Source organism: Cibotium barometz, chromosome 52 (assembly GCF_041138505.1).
Source record: "Cibotium barometz isolate CiBa-2024 chromosome 52, ASM4113850v1, whole genome shotgun sequence".
NCBI lineage: Eukaryota > Viridiplantae > Streptophyta > Polypodiopsida > Cyatheales > Cibotiaceae > Cibotium > Cibotium barometz.
Window position 1 is genome coordinate 20,041,433 of NC_141097.1, and position 19,687 is coordinate 20,061,119.

Sequence of the window (19,687 nt, forward strand, 5' to 3'; positions counted from 1 at the left end):
GTTTACACTTTTGCGAACGTCATCTTGCTAGAGTCAAAGTTTTTGTTCGGACAAATTTGTGTTTGTTCTGTAGTGACAAACAAATGTGTTCTTCTATAGACACCCCACGAAACAAACCCAACACGGCCGTCGTGCCGTGTGGCCGTAGTGCCCGTTTTCCACGAAAGAGACCCACCGCACATGGCCGTAGCGCCGCGTGCTAAGAGAGACAAATCCCACGGCTGTAGTGCCGAGTCCTTCGAGACAGAGTCGTTCTATGGCCGTTGTGCCTAGTGAACACGTCTATGGCCGTAACGCCTCGAGAATAACACATGTGGTGATCACACATTTGGTTCAGAGAGACTAAATTTAAGCTGAGCATAGATTTAGTATTGACCATAAAAGTCACGTAGTTTGGCTATAGTGTACATCTAAAACTGCAATGTGTTTTAACTCGGGCTAAGAGGACCAGCAATGGCGCAGTTGTGCCAAAATTAGACGAAGTGCTTATCACGAGAAATCAAGGTAAGCCTAATTGAGCCGTAGTGCTCATAACCCTTCACAATCTTTTAACAGTTGCTAGAAGATTGTGATAAACTTTGGCAAATGAGAACCATGTACAAGCGTAGTCTTGATGTGGTTATGCCTTGTGTCCAAACAAGTTGCTTACTGTTTGTAGCAACCAGAGAGGCTTGGCCCGTAGAGGCAAGCTGGCCCTTGTTGGTAGTAACAAAATAGTGTCACTACTTGAGCCTAGTGACTAGTTTGATTTAGTCACGTGATTGCCTGGTAAAAGTAATCCCTAAGGTGTGTATTACTTGGGATAAAGGCGCTAGTAGTGTTGCTAGCAGTACTCAATTTGGTTTATCTAGGAGTACTAATCTGAAGGATTAGCATACGCCTAGATAATAATAGCAGATTTAGGATTGATTTGTAGAAATCAAAGGTAAATCTGAAGGGGTATAGTCTTGAGATGTAATGCTCAATGCCCTTATAGAAGTTGATCGAAGAAAACTGTTCTTAAACTTCTTTTTATTGCCATGCGTCGACATCCCACTGCTTGAGAGTTTGTGGTGATCTTTTGAGAGGGGAAAGAGCCTTTTTATATGTCATATCAATTGGTTTGGCGGTAATTTGATGGTATGGGACATCAAATTCTCACGGAATCGATTGTAGTCTTGGTGGAATGGGACGCCAAGGCTTGTGCATGTAACTTGACTCTTTGGCAGGTTGTATGTACACTTGTCTGTAGTGATAAAGTGTGCAAGATAAAATTTGAACTTTGAAAATTACCAAATATAGCCATAAGTTGGGATAAAACCCAGTTACAGAGTTCAGAGAAGCTCTAGGTAGCAAGACCATAATGGTGTACTAGTGCTAACAGAGTGATTTAGTTCCGGAGTGATCTAAATCTAGAGGTTAGCAGTAAGACTAGTTTGGTTGGACAGTTTCATGCATGGGGGACGCCCTATAACATTTTGCAAGCGTAGTCTTGCCTATGTTCAACATAAGTGTGCGATTGTGAGCACATTTTAGTTGCTACCATATGAATTTGGAAAATATATTACTTTCCTACATAAGCAATTGTAATATTGCATGACAGGCTATTTTGCTTACAAAGTTCATGTGCGTGTAAACCCTATAAGTCGTATGACCCCTAAGGAATGAGTGGAGCATTTCTAGGATTTAATAAGGTTTTACATGGCAATAGTGAGTAGTATCTCACTCCAGATGAGCCTGGTTGTTGTTAGTATCGGATCCGACATATGTAGTGTACATAAACTTGGGCTGAGTTAGGATAGGAGACTAAGCCGGAGAGCTTAGCGGTAAATCCTACTGTATCTGGTGAGTTTTGACTTAACCGGAGTGTTAAGAACTAAACTCAAAGTCTGGGGCTGAACTGGAATGTTCGGAGGCAGACATATCTTTTGTTAAATCGGAGAATTTAGCAACAGATGAGCTTGGGGTGAACCATGGTACCCAGGAAAAAAGCTCTTCACACTAAAATAGTGCACAATAATTTTAGGGTGATAAAAATCCATCGAAAGGAATGTTTTACCATCAATTATCTAGCAACCTATGGCTTCGCAGCAAGCTCAATCATTATCTGTGGATTGATAATGTGGTTATTAGTAGTTTGGAATTGATAATGTGGTTATTAGTAGTTTGGAATTTTTCTTGATAGATGGTACAACCCACCCAAATAATTCATAAGTGTGTAACCGCTTAGGAAGGGTAATAATATGCAACAATGAAGCACTTTGTTACAAGTGTGAAACCACTGATCTGTTGCAAAGCAGTTTATCAATAGTACCACCATATGTGCGTAGACACTATACCACATCTTCGTTGCAAGATGTTTAAAAGTTTCTTGGAAGGACTCAAGAATATAACATATGATATTAAACATGGTCTAGATTTGTTCTTGGACCTATGACACTAGCGCGTAGTCCGCTTCAGAGTACAGTTTTTGAGGACAAAAACCTTTCTTGAGAGAAAGGAGGGATATCCTCAAATATCACATAAACTCGAATAGTTGTGTGAGTCCAGACAATACTTGAAGGGATATGTCTGGTAATAGCAACAAAGAGTTGTAAGTGAATGGATGTAATTCCAGACACCCGTAGTGGTGCAAGAATCTTTATCAAACATCTCCACATACTATATGGTCTACCCGCATATATAGTATGGCATAAGAGATAGGAAGTTTGATTGTTATATTTGAAGGGAAATCTTCAAAACTTACATTTACTCTGAGTTAGAGTGGAGTTTAACCATCCGTAGATTGATGGTAGTTAGAAACTCAACAAGATTCTAGAGCATATGCTTGTGCAAAGATGTTACTCTAAGAGAGAAAGTATCTCTCAGCTTTAGAACTAATTCTTGTGATGCATGATTAGATTGGCTCTAGTTTATTTCTCCTATGGCCGTAGAGCTTTCCAAGGAGAAGTTTTAACAAGTTGGTGATGCAACATGGTAGCGTAGTCTACAAATATCTAGTAGCATAGTCTAAGAACTTGCGCTACTAAAGTGCTCTCCAGTACATTAGCTTCTGTGCTAATAATGACATGATGCAAAATCAAGGCATGAAATTTGCCTTGGGATTTTGGTTGAAATACCAAATCATGGCTTGTGTGAGCATGATCCTGTCTTTACAGAGGTCTGGCGCGCTGTACGTGTACGCACTTTGTCACAGCCGCGCCCACCTTCCTCGCCGGCACGTAATGCTAGTCCGGAGAGATTGGCCGTAGGTGCGGCGGGTAGCGAGGCGAGAGTTAGTCCGGAGAGGCTAGCCAAGTCTTCGGGGTATAGTTTTGATAGTCCAAGTGCGGGTCATCCTGGGATTCAGAAGACCTATGCACTAATAAAAAGACAGTTTTATTGGTCTAGTTTGTTTAAGAACGTCCAGACTTATGTGCTGAAATGCAGTAAGTGCCAGGTCAATAAACATATACGTCTTAAGGTTGGAGGACTACTCCATCCGCTGGAGATTCCTCAAGGGAAATGGGAAGCATTTCCATGGATTTCATTACCGGTTTACCCAAGACGAGTCGAGGGAATGACTCGGTGTGGGTAGTAGTGGACAACTAAAATGGCAAAGTTTATTGCCACAAAAAAAAAAACTGTAAAAACGCCAGAGTCGGCAAAACTCTTTATTGAACATCTCTACAAGCTATATGGCCTGCCCGCAGATATAGTGTCGGATAGAGATAGAAAGTTCAACAGTCATTTTTGGAGGGAAGTCTTCAAAAAATTGGATACTACTCTGATATGAGTACGACAGATCATCCGGAGTCTGATGGTCAAACAGAAAGCATTAACCAAATACTCGAGGATATGTTACGTTCTTATGTAAGTAAGAAGCAATCTAATTGGGAAGAGTACTTGCCCTTATTGGAGTTTGCCTATAACAGCTCCAAACACTCAGCGACTGGATTTACACCATTCATGTTAATGTATGGATTCCAGCCGAGATCTCCGATGGTTGTAGGCCTAGAAAAAAAGAAGATTCAATCTGTCAAGGATTTCCTTGAAGATATGAATGATATGCTCAGAGCCGCACGTGAGAGCATTCGTAGCGCTCAGGATCGCGCTAAAACCTATGCAGATAAAGGACGAAGAAAGGTGACCTTTGCAGAAGGTGACTTTATATTCCTCAAGGTTCCTGCGTAGTCAGAAACCATGAAAACGGGAAAGTGTGATAAACTTTCTCCGAGATATTGTGGTCCTTTTAAAATCCTTAAGAAGATTGGGGACGTAGCATATAAACTTGAGTTACCGGATAGTTCTCAAGTCCATCCTGTCTTCCATGTCAGTAAACTGAAGAAATCAGTTCACGGGTTAGAGAACGCAGTTTCTCCAGAGATTTTGGTGGACTTGATAGAGCCACCAAAGATACCACATGAACCTGAAAAGATTCTAGAGTATCGTGACAGACAAACCCGACATAAAGTGTACCAGGAGGTACTTGTTAAATGGACAGATAGGGATGAGGAAGTAGCAACCTGGGAACGCCGTAGTGCAATTTCCAAAAGGTTTCCCCAGTTTGTTTTCGAGGACGAAAACTCTTCTTAAGGGGGGGGTAATGTCACGTAGGCTGTAATGCCTGTGACCGACGGCAGACCGGATGGCCATGTCCGGGGTTCAGTGGGAGAGGACGCCCATGCGGAGTCATGGGCGACCAGGCTAGTGTGGACGGCAGGCCACACACTATATAGCCTGGGGGATGAGGGGCAATCCTCATTCTTCCTCTATGGCTGGGTGGTGAGCCAGAGGCCGTCCCCTCTTGTGGTAATGCCCGTAGCGGCGTTACGGGAATGTAACAGTATTACAATGAGTTCATGAGGTGTTGGACAGTTTGGACCTCTTTGAAGATCATTGTATCATGAATATTGATGTTTGTATCCTGACATAGTACCATGGACTATTGGATCGATAATCTAGCATCTCCATGAGTAGAGAGCCCGGATAGCTTGTACTTGAGATTCATAAAATATTCCCCCTAGGGGAGGGGGGGTGCCTACAATATTCATCATCTGTTTTGTGGTTTAGTTGCATGGCTATTATTTAAAGTGTTTAATTATATCAATGGTATAAGTGTTTGAGACCCCCGATTTTACGCAGTTACTGTCATGTGCACACTAGGGGCAGGCAGATTGGTGAGCTAGAGTGTGATATGTTGTGGGCGGACATGTGCTTTTTGGTCCACTATTGATAGCGTGTGCTTTTTGGGCGTTCCTTTCCTATTTATTGGGGGGAGGGGTACCAGTTGGGCACACACCGAGGACGGATGGAGCTCAGGGGTGCATAGCGCGTGGAGCGGAGAGCTCCACTGTGCAGTAGGCCATCGTCCTTTGGGGGGGGGGGGGGGGGGGGGACAACCCCTGGTGGTATGAGACACTGGAGGAGGAGGGTGGCAGAGCACTCACGAGGGCATGACGCTCTAGCTCGTGGCTCGGTGGGGATGGCCAAGATTGTGAGCCTCGCTCACGGCTGTCATGGTTGGGTGGCGAGTATGCCTGCACCCCCTTCATGGTTTATGGTTTGTTTTGAAGGTTTGCCTTACGGGGATGACCGTGGAGGTTCGACAGTGGTATCAGAGCCAATCCTAGCACACAAGAAAGAGAGGTATGCTGTTGGCATCGTTTGTGTCACGGAAAACGAAGTAAACTCTCATCGTTTCTTTTGTTCCTAGTGTGTTCTTTCCATTGTTAAGCTTTGTGAAGTTGGCTGTAATCTCTGGTGTCAAGACCGTCTTTTTATGACGTGTGTGAGAGAGGTGTTGATGACAACTGCAGGGCTGAGGTATGCAGGCGTGGTTAAATGTGTGCTTTTGAATATGGGAAGGATTTCCCATAAGCTTAGCCCAAGGTTGCCTGGCTGCCATGTGCAGGCCAGCCAAGTAGGGCTGCTGTGTGCAGGTGCCATAGGCTAGCCCTAGGGCTGGTGAGAGGCTGCGGTGAAACCCCAGAGGGCAGCCGTAGGGGTTACTGTATGCAGACAGTAGCCACAGGGGTGCTGAGTAGGGGTCACCCACAGCAAAGCAAGGCCAGCATGGCGAGGAAGCGTAGCATAGAGAGAAGAAAAGCATGCTATCGCATACTTTCTGCTGTACGAGCAGGCAGAGGCCCATGTGCAGGCCACCAAGCAGCCACAGGAAAGCGAAGTAGGTGGCGGCAGCACGTGGGGGACAAGAAAAGCGGCAGCCAGAAAAAGGCTGGCTGCCAGGATAAGCGCCGCCAAGAAAAAAAGAAAACGGGGAAGCCTGGGAAAAGAAAGCATCTTTTTTTAAAGGTTCGTTTGCGATTTTAAAAAAAAATGATGTTTGCGATTAAAAAAAATGAGCCGAGATTAGCACGCTGTTTTTTTTAAAAAGAAACAGGTACGTTTTTTTTAAATTAAAAAAAAACATCTACCTTCCCGAAGCCAATGGCATGCGTGGGGGTCCCTAACCTGGTCGCCTGTGCTACAGACGTGGGAAGGGCTGTCGACAGCACTTGTGAAGGGCTGTTGGCGGTTTCAGGGACTGTCGGGGCTTGATGGGGCTTGTGGCAGCCCACTTGTGAAGGGCTGTTGGAGTTGGCCAGGGCTGTTGGCGGTTTCAGGGACTGTCGGGGCTCGATGGGGCTTGTGGCAGCCCACATGGGGACTGCACCTTGCTGATGGGCATCCCTTTGGGGTGAGGAAGCCCAAGTTATTGGGGCTATTTCCCATGCAGCCACACATGATGTGTGTGCACGCACTCATGCAGATGCAGGGCAGTCTAGCAGAGACGCACATGCCACAGCCATCCGTGTTACCTGAGGTCTACTACACGCAGCCAAAGGTTGTGGACAGCCACATGTAGGTTGTTTGGACAGAGGCGTATAATCGTCACTGGGCTGCCCTACAGCAGCAAGTGGTGGCGACGTGTTTTTCTACGATCTCTCTTCAGATTCTTTTCTCTCCAAGATGTCTAGGTTGTGTATGGGACTTTGTGGTGTACTTGCGAGCTTCAGATGCATTTGCTTCGTTCTATCTCAGTTTTGGACCAGCGTGTTATGAGGTATGTGTTTGTTTTTCACATGCAAGGAACATGCAAGATAGGGTTTAACAATAAAAGCACAGTGTTGTACCGTGTTACGCAAGTACACATGTTTGTTTAGGGATACACATGGGAGTTTTTACTCCAAGAACTTTACGGACACACCATAGTCACAAGGGATGAGGGACGGTGTCATGTGCACAGTGTGTATCTACCATGTGCTACACGCACACAAGACTAGCTTCGAGGTTCGGGGAAGCTTGGAGCTAGGTAGGCTGATTGGCTAGCTGAGTTAGGGATAGACTAACAGGCGGGCACCTAAGTATGGACGGGTGGGCGCCCAAGTGTGGACGCTCGATGACCGGCCAAGAGCCTTTAAAAGGGTGGCCAAGGTTAGTCATTAGTTCATATGGAGTCTCGCGTGTCTTTGTGAGAGCTCTATGGTCAGGAGCCTGGATCTAGTGCAGACGTGCACTTGCTTTATGCAGCCAAGGTCGGCAGCAGTCTCGAGGCCCGCAAGGGTAGCTTCGTGGCGGTATGGGACATCACGAGGTAGAGATTGGTCGGTACGTCCATCTAGTTAGCTCAGCTTGTGGCTCGGTGGGGACAACCAAGACTTGTGGGCTTGCCCACGGTTATCAAGGTTGGGAGGTGAGTTAGGCCTGCACTCCCTTCACGATTGCTTGTTTTTGTAGGTTTCGAGTCTTGTACGAGGAGCGTTCTACGAGGTGATCCTATGGGGATTTGACAGACGGTAACGGGGGACGGGGACGAGGGACGGCCATAAGTAGGGAACGGGGACGGGGGAGGGAACGGGATTCAAAATACTTTTTTAAAGTTTTTCTACTCTATACTTATTCTACTTTGGAAGTACATCAAAATATGAGCACAAATTTACACTAAAATGGTAAGCTTTTGAGTCATATTAACAAAATACACCAATCAAAGAGTGAAGGCGTTCACGGTTGATTGTATTAATAATTAAGTAGATACAAAATGAGTCATGACTCAAGAGTCAGGACTAAGCCTTAAGGAGGTAGAATACATGGACGGACTCAAATGAGTGAATGACAAAAAGTGCTAAAGCCTAGAGGCTAGAGGCTAGAGCTAAGTAGCAAGGCCCATGAATCATGATCCATGAATGATCATCCACGTGAAGTGCTCGCCTCATGGTCATGGGTAGCTTGTGCCAAAGGAGCATCAAGCTCATCCTCACTCTCATCCTCACTCGCATGTTGCTCTTGCACCTCATCCTCTTGTCGCTCTTCTTGTTGAGTCATCTCCCACTCGGTGAAGGGATCTGCCTTCTTGGTCATGCTCTTGCAAAGCATTCGCAAGTTCGCGCTGACGAAGACAAGGTCATTGGCACGCTCTACCCCCAGTCGGTTCCTCTTCCTAGAGGCAATGTGGCTGTAGGTACTCCAAAGTTGCTCCAAGCAAGAGGAGCTGACGGCCTGGCTAAGTATACAGATGGTAAGTTGCTGTAGCTCCGGTCCATCCGAACCAAAGTCCTCCCACCATAGAGCAGCACCAACTTTGAAGCAGTCAATCTGTGTATCATGACAACCATAGGACAATGAAATGACCTGTACATGGAAAGCTGGTCCTTGATCTTGCGTCTAACCGATGCATCAGGCACAAGATGGTCCAAGATGATCCTCCATCCATCGCTCACCTCTCGGTCGCTCTCCTGCTTGTTGCCTTCGAATTCTGGGTCCACCACATAAGCTGCTGCATGCAATGGAGAGTAGTAGGAATTCCACCTTCCTAGACACAAGGCATGGATCTCCTCGTATCTGTCTTCGTCAGGCACGAAGTCTTTCAACTTCTCTATCATGCGATCCATGACCTCGTAGACCTTGCCTATGCATGGTTGCATAGCGTCTACAATCCTCAAGAGGTGGACTATGGGCCTCACCATAGCATCCATGGTCTTCACACGCTCCCACCAAGAGGCGTCATCCGCCCGTAACCTACACTCTTGGCCAGTGTTTGTACGGGACTCTTGCATGTCGACAAACTCGTCGCTAAGGAAAACCCCCCCTGGACCGAGTTATGATCACTAGCCTCGTTTGGAGTTCTGTCTTTCGAGAACTTGTTTCAGTTTGTGGCACATGGTCAGCCATTGGCATTCATTGTTTCTGATAGATCGCATTCATTCTTCCTTTCGAGAACTTGTTTCAGTTTGTGGCACATGGACAACCCCTGGTGGTATGAGACACCGGAGGAGGACGGTGGTAGGGCACTCACGAGGGCGTGACACTCTAGCTCGTGGCTCGGTGGGGATGGCCAAGATTGTGAGCCTCGCTCATAGCTGTCATGGTTGGGTGGCGAGTATGCTTGCATCCCCTTCATGGGTTATGGTTTGTTTTGAAGGTTTGCCTTACGGGGATGATCCTGGAGGGTTGACAGTTACATTAGTATCAGAGCCTAGGCTTCCTTCCTACTATGTTGGAAGATTGTCTTCCCTCGGGAAAACACCAACTATTAGTGTAGTTAAGCATGGCCAGCCAATCCACTAATCTGGAGAAAGTTATGCCTCAAGAGCAAGAGCATAGTTGTCACGGTACGAAAATACGATACGGTACGGTACGATACCGTACGGGAATATTCGGTACGATATGAAATTTTGGGATACGGTACGATAAAATACGGTTTTTATTTTTTACACTTACAAGCTATGGAGCTTCAAGCTTGAATGTGAGGGAAGGTTGGGAGGGGAGGAGTCTACAGTGCTTGAGAAACCAGTACATGGATATGTGTCTCTCCCGGTTGGATCTCCCGATTGTCTCCAAAAAAGAACCTGGATGGGTAATGCAATACCAAAGGTCTCCCAGTGTAGCGTTTATGACTAAGGGACCGTCCTTGCACAAATACGAGGAGTGCATCTAGGGTGATAAGTTTAGGGACTCCTCTCTAGATCAAAATGGCCATGTCCAAATGTTCTCCCTTGTGCATAACTTGAGAATCTAATTGTCTAGCCTACCTATACCAGGGATCCCCAAGTGATGTAGCAAGATTCTCTCATCCTACCAATCAAGTGTACACTACCAGTCTACCTCGCCAGATTTTTTAGGTCTCTCCACAACCCCATATGGAATACTGAGTGGACACGAAAGTTGCGAAGTATTGCGAGCATTTGGGATCTTCGTAAAGCAGGGTTTCTATTTTTTTTAAGCATTTGGAAATTTTTTTTCAAGGAAAAAAATTTTTTGGGGGGGGGGGGGGGGGGGGGGGGGGAAAAAAACCTAACTCGTACCGTACGATATCGTACGAATTCGTACGGTATCGTACCGTACGACTCGTACGTACGAATAGGTTCGTACGCGTACGAGAAACAACCATGAGCAAGAGAAGGTGCCAACTTTAGAAGGACAAATTATGGGCGAGAGGGCTTATAGACAGTCCATTGACAAGAAAAATGCCGAGTCAAGTCTTTCAACACCTCAGTTCAAGAATCACAAGAAAATCCATTTTATTTCTTTCTCAAGAGAGAATGAGTCATTGGGACACCGAGCATCGGGTGGTGAATTATCTCATTATTCCACAAAGTTAGCTTGCATGGATGTATGTTTTCCGGATGCACGACAACTCCAATAAGGAGAGCTAAGTATATTAGCAAGTGACATTTGAGAAGATCATTAGAAGGTATATATCGTATGAAGGCCAATTTGGTGTTGGTTCAATGGTTCAAATCAACTTACTAGGATTTTGAATATGTCAAAAGATGGGAATCTAACATATGGTGATTCTAATGGGCTTACTCATCAAGATGGGAATCTAATGTGTTAAAATTTGTTCCAGTTCCAAAGTTAGCAAAAAGAAAGAAACGGACAAAAGCATCAAGTGATTCAAAAGAGAAGGATGCAAGTCTTGATCTTAACCTTTGGTTTACGATGCCGTTTACGACGATGACCTTAATGGCTAGTTACAATGACCACTTTCGGTTTACGAGATCAGAGGGATACATTTTTAGTATCATATTTTAGTTGGGAGAGTACTGTTGTATCTCATGGATAGTATTGTTGTATCTCATTTGCTTGTACAAAAATATACACTAGTTTAAGTAGTGGTGTGTTGTGCACATGTGTCTCTTCTCTGTTATTCACTTGCACATCAGGCACACGTTGTTACGTCCAGGACAAGTTCATACTATGCGCCGAGGCCATAGGCCAAGTGTAGCAGGTGTCCCATAGGAGATAATCTAACCCACATAGGAGGAGCTTATAAGTGGAGGCATAGGTATTATAGATTAAAGGGTTATTAGCTAATTATAGCGCAAGGGCCAGTTCTAGAGCCCAATGGCCTATATAAGCATAACCCAGGCTCGATTGTTATTATGATCGTCGAGTTTGACTCGTAGCGCATGGCCCGTCACTGGTGCTCACTACGACGACTCGTGTATGGTGTGGCTTGGTGGTATGGGACGCTAGGTCTAATTGCCGGGGAGCTTTGCCCAGGATGCAGCTATGGCCTCCAGCTCGGGGGTGAGCCCGGAGTGACTCTATGGCTAGGAGGCGAGCCTTGATGCCTCACTTCTACGTGGTTCCCACATCAGATGATGTCTTAGGCAAGGTCATGCTCCTATGTGGTTCCACATCAGATGATTTCTTGGGCAAGGTCATGTTAGACCTTGCATCTTCCACATGCTTTATGGATGGGGACAATGTGTTGGTGGTCAAAGAAGGGGGGAAAGCTTTATAGAGGGCCCCATTAAAGATGTGAGCTAAGATAAGAGCCAAAATTTCCTAGCCACATGCTCAGTGCTCAGCAGAGGTCCTCGTCATGGTCTCTAGCTCTACCATGATAAAATTTTAACATGGCTTTTGTGACATTGGAAACGGTGAAGAGAATGGTAGATTCTTGTGTTGACAAAATTTCCTTCGGGACACATGCATAATTAGGAAGTGTGGGGGGCTTCAACTAATGTTTGAGGTGGCCACTCAACCATAATATCGCTTCTCCTCTTCAGTACGACTCTTTCCTTGAAGCCCCAATTGGGCATTTCCATTTGTGGCTTGTATCACATGCTAAGACATACATCAGCTTGCCTAACGCTTTTCATAATTACTTCATTAAGATCTAGATGTCTTTGTGTCCTCCACCTTTAATTAACACCTTTGGGCGTCCCATGCCAAGACACGGCAAATGACTTGAACACTATGCCGGGGTACAGATTATGCTGGGACACGACTATTCATTTGCATTCTTTATGATGGGACATATCTATTGAATTCTTTATGCTGGGACTCAGCTATTGAATGTTTTACTTGAGTTCTTCATCCTTATACATGGCCATGGAATTTTTTATGCAAGGACATTGCTATTGAATTCTCTTTTCTGGGGACATGGCTCTTGAATTCTATATGCTGGGACACTGCTATTGAATGATTTTCTTGAATTCAATATGCCCTGCAGGACTTGGCTATTGACTGTTTTTTTAGTGGGGACACAGTTTGTTTCTTCTGAATTATGTATATGCTAAAGAGACGACCATTGAATGATAACGGCAAATACTTGATTTATGGCTAGGATAGGGCTATCATGGCCACAATAGGGCTAGAAACTTCATTTATGCAATTTGACTTGTGTAGATATGGCTAGAGATTTGCTAATGCCTTGACAGTGAGGATGATAAGTTTCTGTGGTGTTATTGATCGTCTCCAAGATGTCTGCCGACCAATACTCCTTGGGGAGGCAGGTGCTGTGCACGATAAGGCTCTGCCACTCTCTCGCCCCTCCACTCTGTGGGTGAGAACGTGATGTTGCAACCTGTGACGGTTGGCCATGACAGCCACAGTCTCGAGGTGGAGTTCTGTTGTGAGACTGATGGTCAATCATCAGTGGGTCCTCACTCAAAGGACCTCTTTAATATAAAGGGGTTTTTGCTAAGCCCCAACATCACGTCTGAGCTAAGAGCCTCTACCACCAAGGACGGGGGATTGGGGAAGGACTGGTGTAGAGGGAAAACATCCTCGCATGCATGGGAGAAGAAAAGAAAGGAAATAGATCACCTGGATGTTGGTGTTGAAGATTTGATTATCATAGGCACGTCCGCACGTGCATGTGCTGAGATGACTTGGAGTTTGGGGGCATGAATGCCTGGGTGATTCCCATCGCCAGCAAAGGGATGTGTAGCATGCAAGCTTCCTTGAATTAGCCGCTGTCCCCTCATCGCTCTCCATCCCCCATAGCAGTGGTGCTTTGTTACATGGGGGGATGCTGTTTGGAGGATATGGGGACAACTGAGGAGTGACTTGCATGGTAAATGCTAAGAACTTAGTTGTTCACGGGTTAGAACTTAGTCATTCACGGGTTAGAGAGGCACATGCCAGACAGACATGACAACTACTTAGTGTAGAATATTAAGCACATGGTGGGGCAGAAGAGGTGGTCAATACAGGGAAGAGGAATTTGAATTGATGATGAACTTGTTGAAAGGTCTACAATTTTCACAAAGCCATAACTTTTCAGCATGTTCAAAAAAATATTTAAGGTGTTTTGAAAGTGTAAAGATTTTTTTAAAAAACATTCAGACTTTTTCTGGTTGTTAATATGTATTTTTTTTCCAACTAATATCTTGTGTTGAGAGTATTTCCCTAGAAGGAATTTCTTTCAGACGTTATAATTACAGAGAAATGATTATTTTACAAAAGTCCTAAAAGCCACAAAAAATGGCTTCTAAAAAAGACTAGCATTAAGAGCATCTGACTAGGTGGTTACAGTCATTTTTAAAAGCCACAAAAATGGCTTTTAAAAAAAGGGTAGCATTAGGAACATCTGACTATGTGGTTACAGTCTGTTTTATGGAATAGGAGTCCCTTATTTTAAGTACATTTATATGTGATATTGATCACAATTTATTCATACCCTTTTTTTAAAAAGCTTCTTGTTTAGGTGTAAGTTGCTTGCTTCTTTTTCTTTTCTTCTTCTAGCTTGATACATGGATCTTCTCATGCATTAGATTGAATCCTTTGACTCATGCATATGTAGTTGAATATATTTTCTCACTTTTAAAAAATACATAATTATGCATGTTTCTATCATTAAAAAAAGATAAGTAGGATTTTCAAACTTTGGGTGTTTTTCTCTTATTGGACCACTAATTTGTCTCAAGACTTTCATGGTCTTCATGTTTTGTATTTGGTCTCATAGGTCATTTTGACCTTTTGCAGAGGCTAATATAATTTTCCCCCTCTTATTCTCTCTCTCTCTCTCTCTCTCTCTCTCTCTCTCTCTCTCTCTCTCTGCATAGGATGATCTCTGTCCATTTGATTGTATATAGGGCTCTGAATTTTCATTTCCATTTTCATCTGATTTTGACGTCCATTTTCACTCATATCTATGTTTTTTGGTTTCATAGATCCTTTAAGTCTTTTCAGACAATATTTCTGTGTGTGTGTGTGTACCGCAAAGGCAAGCCCCTTTATAGGGATTTTCTCTTGTTTTTCCTTGTATTTAGCTTCAGTCATTACACAACTGAATCATAACCATGATTATCAGGCTAGATGAGATAAAAAACGAGATTGAAAAAGAGCAACAGGACAAGCACAGGGAATGGATGCGGCGAACAATTTCAAAGAACGAGAAGCATGCTCAAGGCCCACCCAGGCTTGGCAAGCTTAGGTGATGTGCAGTTTTGAATTTTGTAATAGTACGGAAGATGTTTTTTGGTTTAATTATCATAGCTTTAACTTATTCACCTCAAAAAGCTTCAATTCGTTAATTTTTGATCTGGCAGGTATCAGCCAGAGCCTCTACAAGTACTACTGTCAGAGGAAGTGACAGGGTCATTGCGCAAATTAAAGGCAAGAGGATTAGACGCAGGCTTTGCATTGAGAGAGAGAGAGAGAGAGAGAGAGAGAGAGAAGGGGGGTGGGGGTGGTTTGGCATGGCGTTTCACTAAAGTTGTGGATTCTCTGATTCTTTTCTTAGGGATGCTATGCCTTAGCAAAGGAGAGGTACAATAGTCTTCAACGACAAGGCCTCATAGAACCACGTTTGCCTGGCAAGAGAAGAGCTCGAAGAAAGCGTGTAGAATTTGAGCAAGGCAGCAAAGGACACATGGAGCGTGAAATGCACAGTGCTCCTTAGGGGCAGGGTGGTTCTTTTGCTTCCACAAACCCCAGATTGGCTGCTCAGCTGTTGACAATATTGCTACATTGAATTGCCAAGCTTTCCACTCTTTACTTTTTGGATGCCAAGGTCAAGCTACACGAGGCCTTGGGGAAATGGGTTTAGAGGCTCCTACATTGTCTGTCTGATGTGTTGTCTAGGAAATGTTGAACTCACCTCAGCTTTTGTAAAACCCAAATCTCGAAGGCGCACACCTACTTGTCGACAGTTGAATTACTTTCACTGAAACCAGAGCACATGTTCAATCCATTGCTTTCATATCTTTAACTCTTGGCCAGGTTTGTAGTTTTGTAAGATACGTTCCCAGTAAATGCTCAGGACTTCTCTACATTGCATTGGTCGGGAACATGCCACATGTTTCTCCCATTTTGGCACAAGATTTTAACAAGGTCATTTGATCATCAAGTGTGTAGTGTGGCACACCTTCTCACATCAATGGAAAACTGGTCATCCCCAAATGGGTGGAATCCACTCCATTTGGTTAAAAAAAAGAACTAGGTGCTATGTTGAGTACCTAAATCAAACAATGTTTGAATTGAATTCATTCCCAACACAACTAAAAAAATGTTCCGTTTGAATCCTCTCATGATAACTGAAGTGGTTCATAAGAGTGTCAAAATATCAGTGGAATGGATGGTAATATTGTGCAGTCCATCATGTTGGATGCATTGTAAATATTGGCTAGGTCCTTTGATGGGGAACACTGGTAGTGAAAATGCTACACCGGTGTCGTGCTGGGCTGCTTAGTGTGTGTAGCATGTGTGTTCGCATTTGTATGCCTAGCATGGTGTGCTTATGTGTGTGCACGGTTTGTTCAAATGTGAGTATACATGTGTGTCTCAATGTTTTGTGTAGATTGTGAAGAATGTCATGCATCACAGGACTTTGATAGGTCATTACCGCTGGTGTGTGCCAGTGCAGTGCTACTGCTTTGATGTGTGTGTACGTGCATGCCTGTGTTTGCCTTTTGTCTAGGGATGTGATTATGATGGTAGTGTGAAATGTTGGTGTGTTAGTATGCATGGGTGTGTGCATGTGTGGCAGTGCCATGCACACCGGCATGAACATTGGTCAATATTAAGGATATGATGTTTCTTCTGTGCGCGTGCCATAGCTTGGGGGGTTGGCAAGCTCCCATCCGTGTTCTCACATTTTCAGTCAACTGGTGATCCATTGAGCCACATGCATATTCAAACTTGAAAAGCAGCCCTTTCCAACACCAGCAACAACAATGTTGTAAGGCATTGGTAGGCAAGTTGAGAAAGGTGACAATGGTTGGAATACCACAACACATTTAGCTTGGCCTTGGGAAATATTGCCCTACTTGCAGGAGAGTTTATGAACTTCGTTGTGACTTGCAGGTTGCCATTGATCATGTCGTGTACGTTTGATCAAGTGGTCCTCCCACACTAATTTAGCACATTTACCAACTTGGTCTTGCTCGTTTGTAGGCTTGTTTTGGGAGTGCAATGATGTTGTGACATGGATGATGATATGTTACTTTCCAATATTGATTTTTATGCATAAAATGATGCATAAAAGAATTCTTTTTACTATAAAAGTGTCTCTCTTTTTAGGTTGGGTTCAAAAAGTTCCAAGTGCTCTAGACACGCATGAAAGTGGAACTCCAACTTGTAATGCCACAAAATCTTTCCAAGAGAAAGTTTTAAAGGAATTTTTTGATATTTTCAAATTTGACTTGCTCTCTTCTTTGCCTCCGCGAAGAAATATGGAGCATTGAATAGAGCTTGTGTCCCAGTGCAACTGTGATCAATAGATCTTCGTATCGGATGAGTTTGGTCGAGGAGAACGAGGTGTTGAAGAAGGTGGAGTACCTAGTGAAAGGACTTATTTATCCCAGTTTCTCACCGTTTGCTTTATCGGTTTTGCTAGTTGAGAAGAAAGATGGTTCTTATCGAATGTGTATAGACTATAGAGCCTTAAATAAACTTACTATAAAACATTGATATCCAATGCCAATGATCGATGATTTGATAGACGCTCTAAGTGGAGCTAAAGGCTTCAATAAGATAGATTTAAAAAGTGGATATCATTAGATTCGTATTAAAGATGAAAATGTATCTTAAACTTTTTTTCATACTCGTTTTGGTCATTATGAGTACTTTGTAATGCCATTTTGGCTTACTAATGCACTAGCCACATTTATGATATTAATGAATGATGTTTTTAGGTAAATTTGTGGTGGATTTTATTGATGATATTTTGGCTTATAGTAAATCTTTATTGGAGCACAAACCACACTTGTTTACACTGTGTTATATGCCAATAAATGAAATGTGAAGAGAAAGTTGAATATTTGGGACACATTCTATCGGTGCTAGGCGTAAAGATGGACCCAACAAAGTAAAACAAAATCTTGTTAGTAAGACATCATTATGGAGCATGTAGAAGTTGTTTCAAGATTTAATGGTGATGGGTTTTACACATGGCAACATGGCAAAGCAAGACCATGTACTTGCTTATACGTAAGGGGCTTTGGCACCTAATTGAGAATGAACGAGTGGAGGTTAAGCCACTTCAAAACAACAAAGTATCGGGCCTTATTGCTCAAAATCTTGGTGATGATGTGATTAGTCACATTGCTAGTATCAAGGATACCAATTTGGCGTGACATGAGCTTAATAAGAATTTTGGCACCGACTCAAAGAGCTCAAACATCAACCTTCTCATGCGGTTTTACAAACTCAACAAAAGGACACTGAGACCATGTCACAACACATCCACAAATTTAAAGGTATCAAGCAACAACTTAGTGCATTAAAGAAAATTATTGAAGAAGATGAATCTTTTGCTGTGTTGTGAATCATTCAAATCACATTTAAGTGAGCAAACACTCTATACAAAGAGTGGGAGATTTCAAAGGCCAAATCAATCAACATCTAACCTTTCAAGATGCTTTCACTGTGGAAAACTTGGTCATACCAAGAATGAATATCACAATAAAGATAAACGAAAGCTTGTCTGTGACTACTGTGAAAAAATTGGTCACCTAGAAGAAGATTGCTATCATAAAAAGAAGCAGGCAAACTACATCAAGGTCAAAGACGCTCAAGTAGAAGACACACTCTTCTAGAGAAAAAACCATTGTATTTTTTCTCCCCTCTTGTCTCTACAAAAAGTGTGATGTAATCAGCCTCTTAGGCCATATGATGCACTCAAGCTGAAATTTATAGCTAAAGTAGCTATGATGCTGAAGTAGCAGGAAGAGTGAAAGCCTAAAAATTGTACCCAATCTAGTATCAAGGTTTGTGTTGAAATGAGTGATGCTAGAGTGCCAAGTCACCTAATTAAAGTTATCCCACATGAGCTATCAAAGCTTTGTTCATTTGCAATCAATGGAATCAAGCAAGCTCTCAAGCCTCTTTATGAGTACAAGTCTTAATATTACAACCTAATTATGCTTGAGTCTAAAGATTACAACCTAATTATGCTTGAGTCTAAAGATTAATTAGTTTAGTTCATTTATCATGATTGTTCTTAGGTATCACCTATCCTAGCTTAGATTAGCACTAATCACATGCTATAGGATTAAGCCTTTCTTGTCATCACCATCTCCATGGGAGCTTAGATCCACAAGCTTTAACACGTGTTGGACACCCAGTAATTAAGAAAACAATTGAGCTCATTAAACGTTTCTACTGTTGGGCCAGAGTGAAAGAAACATATTCATCATTATGTGACACATTGTTTACAATGTCAGGTTACTAAAGTTGAGCGTGTAAAATCGTCGGGATTGTTACATGTGCTGCCTATTCCTCCAGAGAGGAATAGCAGAGTATTTCCATGGATTTCATTATGGGTTCACACCAAACCAAGAAATGTTATAATGTTATCTTTGTTATTGTGGATAGATTATTTAAAATGGCACATTTTGTTCCTACTATGAACAGAGTTGAAGCTTTGCAAGTAGCAAAATTATTTATTTCCAATGTGTTTAGATTACGTGGCTTACTAGAATCCATTGTGTCAGATAGAGATCTACGATTTACAAGTAATTTTTGGTTGCATGTTTTTAGTAAACTTGGCACACAACTTTGCATGAGTAGCGGTGATCATCCACACACTCATGGTCCAGACCGTAACAATCAACCAAGTCTTGGAGGATATGTTAAGAGCTTATATTGGGGAATGATATAGCAATTGGGAAAAGTATTTACCTTTATTGGAGTTTGTTTGTATTTTGCGCAAGCATTCCTCTAAAAACGTTTCTCCATTTGAATTGAATTATGGGTGTAATCCATTGTTGCCAGGCACAATTGGATTACCTCAAAAGATACCCAGTGCAGTTGGATTTTTGTCTGATATGTAGTTAAATTTAGCTAGAGCTCGAGATTATATTCGTCGGAAGAGGGAGAGAAAGTGTTTCTACTTGTTCCTCAAAGGACCGAGCCGCCGCGTGCGGGTAAATCTACTAATATGTCACCTAGATATTGTGGGCCATGGGTGCGGGTACATGTACTAAGCTGTCATCTAGATATTGTGGGCCATGGACAATTTTGAAATGAGTCAAAGATGTGCCTTACAAGT

General features: G+C 43.1%; 1 protein-coding gene across 2 annotated transcripts in view; it reads left to right on the plus strand.

Annotated features, from left to right (window-relative positions):
• The window catches only part of LOC147608924 (Nop53 protein), a 61,337-nt gene extending 45,745 nt beyond the window's left edge, over positions 1 to 15,592 (plus strand). For both annotated transcript variants that reach the window (XM_086788183.1, XM_086788182.1), the window contains exons 9-11: positions 14,507 to 14,629; positions 14,745 to 14,811; positions 14,939 to 15,592. In XM_086788183.1, coding sequence (XP_086644309.1) covers positions 14,507 to 14,629; positions 14,745 to 14,811; positions 14,939 to 15,097 — 349 coding nt within the window. In that variant the 3' untranslated portion in view covers positions 15,098 to 15,592. The remainder of the gene's footprint in view (positions 1 to 14,506; positions 14,630 to 14,744; positions 14,812 to 14,938) is intronic.
• Positions 15,593 to 19,687: the final 4,095 nt, after the last annotated feature.